This window comes from Volvox carteri (genome assembly GCF_000143455.1).
Source record: "Volvox carteri f. nagariensis unplaced genomic scaffold VOLCAscaffold_58, whole genome shotgun sequence".
Classification (NCBI taxonomy): domain Eukaryota; kingdom Viridiplantae; phylum Chlorophyta; class Chlorophyceae; order Chlamydomonadales; family Volvocaceae; genus Volvox; species Volvox carteri.
Genome location: NW_003307601.1, coordinates 435,262 through 443,499, shown reverse-complemented (window position 1 = coordinate 443,499; position 8,238 = coordinate 435,262). Strand labels below are relative to the sequence as shown.

The following is an 8,238-nucleotide window of genomic DNA, read 5'->3' as shown; positions in this document are numbered from 1 at the left end:
CGACCCTCGTACGTAAGAGGTTGGATGCCGATGGACACCCATGCCGATGGACGGTGATAGACCCGGCATTAATGAGCCGACCAGGTGCGGGGCAGAGTGCCCTTGATCCGGGGGCAGATTCCGCTGTGCATGGTGGTGGTGGCGGTGGTTGCTGAACCCAAAAACGTCACTCACCGACTTCGCACAAGTCGGCATACATGGGCAAGAGAACGATGAGGCTGGCCCCCGAAACATAGCATTGGGGAAGGTCCTTGGGACTGCCAGGCTCGTGGCCACGGGTGAAGCTATAACCCCCTACATACTTCACACAATCAGACATACAGACATACATACAAGGGACATACGCTCGCAAACTCAACAACCGCATACCACACAAGCCTCAAAGATTAGGATTATTCCCAACACGCAGAAAAGAAAACGACAACGAATTTGCAAGCCATGGTACACCGTGGCACGCTTGCTCAGACCTTAGACCAGATAGACCTCGCACGACCCCTCGTGTCCACTTCAACCCCAGCCGCAACCAAACCCCCCTCTTGCCCCATATGCGAGCCTCCCAAACAGAAACAGCAGTCCCCCCCTGCATGCAATTAAAACTCCGAGTGCTGCTTTAAGCGTGCCGACCGTGGCGTGGCGTGGATAGAGCGGCTAGGGAAAGGGAGCTAGGGGCTTCAATGCGTATTGCGCCACCCAGCCCGACCCGCGATACAGCCCAACCGCCCATCCAGCCATAACGCGGGTGGCAGCTACATTTCATTTCTGCCAGCGAACCCAGGCGATGGCTTTGCGGCGCGTGATGGTGTAGGGAAAGGAGTGCGCTTGAACTCTGCCAAACGCGTAGCTGGAAGCATTTTTATAAAACATTTCGCTCTGAAGTAAATTAAAGCGCTCTCTCAAGCAGCGCTCTCTCGAGCTACTAAATTATCTGCATCATCGAGTGCCGGTTTGCCCACCAGCGACATTTGATAGCGGCGCGCGGTGCGCCTTGTATTTAAGGACAACCTGGAGCCAATGGCAAATTCGAGCATTACTCAAAAGCGTTTCATCGAGTTGTAAATAGTCGGAAATCGTAGAGATTTCATGGCGTTTACCAGATTTGCCACCCTGAGCCGTAATCCTCTTTTTCCTCGGCATCGTGCGCCGATAGTCAAAGGCATCGGCATCATGCCTTGGCTTGTCTTCGCAATGCTCGGCCGTTGGCGGGTGGCAGACGACGCCATTTCTTGTGAAAAAAGCAAAACTAAACGTGTCTCGCAAACGAAGAGATGGCTGAAAAGGCTTAGTTACCGTTACTTGTTGCCGTGGCCGTGGAGGTGGCGTTTGGCGGCTGGTCACAACCTGCCTGCTGCTCTGCCGCGGACGACGGCCCTACTGATGCTGGTAAAGGTGGTGCCGCCTGCGGCGACGTGCGTCCTTCGTAAACTGCCAGTCGACTTTTCAGATCCTTGATGAGGGCCTCCTGGTGCTCGACCTGGTCTTGCAGAGCGCGGATAAGATCCTGCAGAATAAAAAGGAAATTTAGGTGTATTAAATATTGGGAAAAAGCTTTTGGATGGTTTTCATAGCTTACCAACAGTGGTTCGCTCAAGGTTTTAAAATTTGAAATTGGCTCAAAACGTAGCCTTCATCTTTACCCTTTCCCTCCGACCCGGCAGGTCTTCTTTGTTACAATTTAACGGTTAATACGCGGAATATTGATGGACAAGGTGGTGGGCACCATGGCACAGCACACCGCAGCAGCGCGCAAGGATCGCCGCAGTCCTCTTCCTCTTGACCAGTCCGCGGCCTTTCGGGGAATCTCTGGCACGCAAAGTCCTAAAGCCCCCCTTGACGCCACACCAATCCGGCTCCCTACGGCCTCAGCTCTACAAACGCCCCACCTTCTGACGCTCTCGGAACCGGCGCTGAGCCGTTCGGTTGCGCTCCCGACAAAGCTCCTGCGGCGCGTCGTGAAGTATTCAGTTTGTGCACGGAAACGATAGCGACTAGTGGTAGTTATAAAGCAAAGATTAGTTCTCGGTTAATGTCCTGGCAGTAGATAAAAAATGCAATCCCGACGGATGCAGACAGGACCAAACGGTCCAACCCAGTCAGAGCCACAGGACAAGAGCCCGGGGGAAGGGGCCGCCTCGGTTATCCGTGCGGGTGTGATGACATTCAAGAAAGAGCACGGAAGGTGCGGCAACGGCATTTGGTGCAATGTCTCGTTGCTTGCAATGCTGTGCGGGGAAGAGGACAAAGAAACGATGACTTGAAATCGGGGAAACAAATGGATTGAAAGAGTAGAAAGAGTATTTGCGAAAGATGCCATAGTCAGCCCGGCCAGCAGTTCATACTTTTTGCCGTAAGCAGGGATGCACGAACGAGACGGATCAGCGTGTGCTCCGGAACACACAAAACGCACCCTCTTCGCGGACGCTGAGCCTCGACGGCGCTGAGATGCCGTACGCTTCCGTGACTGACGTAGGGGGCTGCCGTAGTCGCCACCGCCATCGGTGGTGTCGTCTTCGTCGTCGCCTTCGTCGATGCCACCGCCGTATTCTCCGTCAAGTTGTCCCTCACCAGCACACTCTCCGCCTGGTACGGCACCGCTTCCACCTCGCGCAAGAGTAGTTCCCGGCTCGCCTGTACGGAAATGTCCGTTAGGGGAGTTTTCACCTCGTTGGGGCTGCCGAAGCAGAGGTCATCAAACTCCTTGGCGGCATAATTCATGAACTCCATCCCACACGTACAGTATAACAGACTCCCATCCCGTGTTACATAAAATTACACTAGTTAGATAAATTTTAAATACACAAATATTTCTTTGCGACACGCGGATCCGAATCCGGAATAGCCTCTAGGAAAAAAATTTAGAACTGCTCCGGTGCGCGATCATTATCCGTACAGCCCAAGTACAGGGTGCTCACCTTGGTGGTCGATGGCTCGCGGTTCCACGTCGCGGCCAGACAGTCCGCCCACACTGCCTGTTGGACCATTTCTGCATGAGGCTCCTTTGCCGCCGCCATCATCAACCCCCGGCGCCGTACCGATACTGCTGTTGCATGCTTCCTTTTCCCCCGCGACTTGCCCCTCGCTCGACGCATCCTTCTCCACTGTGACCGACTGAACCCCATATGTCCCCGCAATGTGCGTACGGCGGCGCTGACGAGCCGACGAAGTGCCGATGCCGTCGCCGTCGGCGCCACCGCTTCGATTATTGACCCCCGCTGCTGCTGCCGCGCCTATCTGGATGCCGTCGTCCCAATCTTTTCTTGCTACGGCCGAAGCCGTCGTCGCCATCATCGCAGGGCGGGGCCCAGCAGTACCTGCGGTTGCACCCACCATTGCAATCTGCGCATCTCGCATGGTCCTGTCACCCGCCTGCAGCTGATGTTCCGGATGGTGCCGCTGATGGGGCATTGGCGGCTGCCATCGTTGATGATGCCGTTGTTGAGTTGCAGGAGCTGCAACGGCTGCAACCGCATCGGTAACGCCCTGCTGCATTGGCTTTTGCTGGTGCGGAAAGCCCTGATGGTGGTGCTGCTGGTGAAGCCCCTGGTTCGCCACTACGCCTGGCGCGGCGACCCGACCCCCAGCTAGCTGCCGCGTACCCCCTTCAAACATCGCGTCCTGGCCACGTAAATGATGAGCCTCGATTTCTGCTGTTGTTTCTGAAAGTGCTGTAAGAAGCGGCGGCGGTCGGGGCGAAAGGTCGGGCGGGACGAAACCCATCGGAAATTCCGGTAGAGCCGAGAGCCGGGGCAGAGTGGAAGGCATCGCACCGCCATGCTCCAGCTGCTCGAGCTGTTGCCGGACCAGCGCAATGCCATTCTTGACATCGGCTGACAATCCCGCTGCTGTCGCTGCGGTGGCGGCAGACGCCGCGCGATGGCATTGCAGCAAGGTGTTGTCGTACGACAGCACGTTGGCGGCTGCTGCATGGCGCATGGGTCTTGGCAGCTGCCCATCCTCATCGCGGTACAAGGCAAGAGGAGGGGCTTGGGATCCTCGGGAACCTGCGAGCAAGGAGTGGGACGCAACAGAGCGCCGTGTCAGAGCTGAGCGACCTGAGGGACCGGATCGCGTTTGCCCGGCATACACCCCATCCCGTTCAAGCCCCCAAGAAGACGCAAGGCGCCTCAGCGTGAAGGCGGCATTGAATGCGGCACTTCCTCCTCCTTGGCAAAAAGGGCTGTAGTTATTTTACTTACCACCATCACCACCCGCGCCAAATCCTAGCTGCCCGGGGCCCCCGAGGGCTCGCGCGAGGAGGACGTCGACTGCACCACACGGCGGCGGTGGCGGCGGCGGCGGTGCTGTTCCCAAGCCTGTCAAGCGGCCGCGCGAGGGGTCGCCGCTTGCTGCCCTGCCCCCATCAGGCAGCCTGCCAGATGTCTGTTGTTGTTGTTGATGATGATGATGTTGATGATGTTGTAGTTGCTGTTGTTGCGGCTGATGTGGATGCTGCGGGACTGCCTTGGTGGGCATACTCATCAAGCTCTGGAACAACGCGTCAGTGTGTTCATCTCCCGGGGGCACTAGCGTGCTCCCGTTCAAACCCTGAGCGCGCGAAGGGGATGCCAGAGATTGAGGCGGGGGAGAGAGGGGGGGTTCAGGAAAGACCAAGCTAACCCAGAGACGGTCCCGGGCTGGGAACGCGAATGGGGGAGAAGACGGGGGTCGTCGGGTCTCGGAAAAGGGATGACAGAAAAAGGACAAGAGACGTTATGGCAATTTCAAATGATAAAATGGTAGCTATTTTGTTGGTTTGTTCTCCTCCTGCAGGCAGCATCAGGACATTGCATGCATTAAGCCATTTCGAGAAATGGAACGATGCATGACCCTGCTCGCGCAACGAAGCTCGTTCATGCGGGTATCCTAGCGAGGGACCTAAGCTTTGACGGATTCTTACCTGGAACGCAAATGGACTTTCGCTGCCACTGGCTGCGCTGCTGCTCTCACTCGTACGTTGCGCGGGCATTGGGAGGCGTGCGTAAACCGACCTTGTCGGCGGCATCCCATGGGAACCGAAATAGGGGCCCTGGAGGGCATGCGAATTTAAGCCGATAAGGTCCTGGGTCGTCGCGGTGACACCGGTGGGCAGGGTGTGGCCCTGCGAAGAAAAGGGCTCGTCGATTAAGAGATGCTAGGACAGCCAAAGCAAGGCTTAACCGAAAGCGCTATTCAAAAAGGATGAATACGCACCAACCCCAATAATCGTTAATGCGCAAAATGCCCCTTATAATTGTTACTGTTGTTTTTTGTGGTTTGATAAGATCACAACATTCCCAACGTGACGGGAAGGAGGGACTGCATGATGAAGGTGGACTAGGCTTGCAAGGAAGTCAATGACAGGGAAGAATAAAAAAACCAAATACGCTAAGTTATGTTTCTAGATATTGAGTGAACAGGCGGGAGCACTGACTGCAAAACTCAAGACCCCTTCCCGAGATTACCATGGGTCCACTTGCTGCGGCAGCTCTCAAGTGAAGTGCTTGGCTTGCATGAGGATAGTTCCGCTGTACTGCGTCTCCCAAGTCGAGCACATGTTGAGCGGGCCCCTGGGCTGACGGCGACGACATGCAAGGGGCCAGCGGCTCAAATGTTGCGAAGACACAAACGTGAGGAGCCTCGCCGTGGCCAGCATTCATGCCATTAGATTTGCGAGCAGCATGACTCAGAGCGCCTGCAAGGACGGGGAGCGTGTGAAAAGTAAACAGATTTGTAAGATATACGGCACTTTGGCAATTGAGCTCTTCTTGGGGTTTATTTTGCATACCTTAAATGATGCAACGTCTTCTCAGCTAGCTTCTTTACGTTGTGAAGCGCCGCTGCTTAGGTAAGCATCGGGTTTCCGGGGCGGGGTCACAGAATTTGCAAAATGGCTACGCAGAAGATGGTATTTACCTTTCAGTGTGTACTCTAGGAGAGCGTTCGGTTAAAGGGTGGCATGACATGTGATAAGAAAGCACAGCTGATACAGTGTGTGTGCCCCTTCAGAGGTCCCGAGGACCAGATATAGACCCATTTTAATGCTTCCCAAAAAGATTATTGCTATTTGTGTATGTTGTCGCTTCGCCAACGCTTGCTTAGGTCAAATACACCTTGCCGTACATTTGTCAGCCTCATCTGACAAATACTTCTGCCCTCCAGGCGACGACCTAATAAATCAGCTGCATGATAGAGTGCCATTGTCAATTGTTAGGCCTCCAAGATGGAGAAGTCTGGAGTAATGTCATCTTGACCCCTTGTAAACGGCCAAAAACAAACATCATGGGAAAAGCTCATACAAACCTCTTTGAGTACATAAAAATCCTGACAACATTTACCTATGGATGAGGATATTAGTAACACTGTCTCACCGTCCCAAGCGGGCCTTCATGTCATGAAGAAAACTAAACTGTAGCCCAGTGATGAGCAACAGGAAAGTCTAGGAATTAACAGTGGCACAGGATGATGGCGTATTCTTTGAACTTGCCGTCGGTACCGGACCCGCCTACCGGTTTTTTCCCCGATTTACGTAACGCAAGCAAATCCATATACGAACGGCATATAAAATGGTTGCAAATCTCACCTAACCCGGCTGTATGTGAGAATTCTCTGTCCAGTTTGCCAGCTACGCATTTGACCGCTCGGTGCCTAGCGTTTTCACTATCTTTGGAGGATGCCTGCGGGTCAGCTGTATTTTTTAAGCATTTTTTGCAAACACACTAAACCAGGCGGCGCGACGTAAGTTAGCACTGAATCGGCCGCAGCGAAGGACACAGTCGCAGAGTGATCCTTAAGCGGAATACATGAAAGCGTAATGTTTACAACAAAGATAGCAATATCGGAGTATAAAAGTAAAGCGCGGCTTGCTGCGGAAGGAATTCCCTCCCCCGAGAGTCATCTTTCCTCACAAGCGATTCGGCAATTTATAATGGACTTCTGCTTATGAGCGATATCTTGTGTGACGTCCGCAGACCAGGGCACCGACGCCCGCAGAGAGGCACCGACGTTCAGTACAACCAAGTATGTGTCAGAGCTGCATGGATGACCAAGCAGCGGCTGCAGCAGCTGCTGTTGCACGTTCGCTGAAGGGCTAGTCAACCCTGATAATGTATGACCAACCTAACCGTGATGGGCATCGATGTCCCTACTGCAACACTCTCCCACAAGAAAATGCGTCGACGTGCGTCGAAGAGTGTAAACATTGCACAGGAAAGGCTGTTTTCCAAAGCTCGAATGGGACTGGCTAACATTCGCAAGCACTGACTTGCATAGCTGGTCCTCTCAAATCCTGATAAGTAAGTCTTTTGACCCTGTAATGGAAGATGACAAACTTGATAAGGAAGTCTCTTGACGCTGTAATGGAAGATGGCAAAGCATAGAGCTGTAAATTTCATGAGGTATCTCCGCCGCCTGCTCCTTCCTCTCCTCTTGCCGCGCCTCGACATGTCCCGATGCCCCGTACCGATAACATCAATCGTACCTCCGCTTCATCCGAAAAGCGGAGGTACACTTGTACACATGTACCCGCGCATTTTGAGAATCGCACGCGCGCATCCGCGCGGTAAAATTCGCTCCTGGCTTTTGGGGCGTCTTGTACGGACCGTTTATTCGGCACAGCACGACCGGACACGATTGTGCGAGAGGCTGCTTAAACACCTTGCTGGTCTTTCAGCTTTTGAATTTTAATTGCGAGAAATATTACATCAGATTTTCCAAAATGGATAAAGGGCGCAATTTCTCTGCAGTTGCTGCGGGCCTGTCTATTGACACCAGATTTTTTACGAAGAGATTCGAGTTGTCCGCACAGGTACAAGGTAAAGCTAACGCACGATGTCGCCCACCTTTACGGGATTTTACACGCGAATTTTGCATGATCCAAACCTCCTGTATGGAACGCGATGGAACAAACCACACTCAGAGGCCGGCGTGCGTGTCTGTGCCTGTGTCTGTGTTTGTGTGTGGTGTGTCTGCGTATGTGTGTGTGTGAGTATGTCGGCAACGCTGCTCCTGTCGAACCGCTCGTGTGTCCTGGAACGAGAGCGCATGGAAATTGACTCAGTCGCCCTCTTGGTGGCGATCGATATGACACGCTTGCATTAGCAAGTGCGCCGTGTGGAGCTTTATCACTCTAGGTGGTTCTCGAAGGCTCATCTTGCTTCAACACATTGACGGCCATTTGGCTTTCCACACAAACGACTACACCCGACAAGACGACTAGCAAGCTTAGCAATCTCCCTACGTCCTCCTGATTGGTATGTTTCATAT

General features: G+C 53.7%; 1 protein-coding gene across 1 annotated transcript; it reads right to left on the bottom strand.

Moving 5' to 3' along the window:
* Positions 1-1,279: 1,279 nt before the first annotated feature.
* On the bottom strand, positions 1,280-6,521 carry VOLCADRAFT_97157 (uncharacterized protein; the record flags this gene model as incomplete). The annotated part of the gene is made up of 8 exons (XM_002956129.1): positions 1,280-1,498; positions 1,881-1,937; positions 2,405-2,625; positions 2,910-3,662; positions 3,765-3,998; positions 4,194-4,542; positions 4,895-5,056; positions 6,483-6,521. The coding sequence occupies 8 exons, from the start codon at positions 6,519-6,521 to the stop codon at positions 1,280-1,282; spliced, it is 2,034 nt and encodes a 677-aa protein (XP_002956175.1).
* Positions 6,522-8,238: the final 1,717 nt, after the last annotated feature.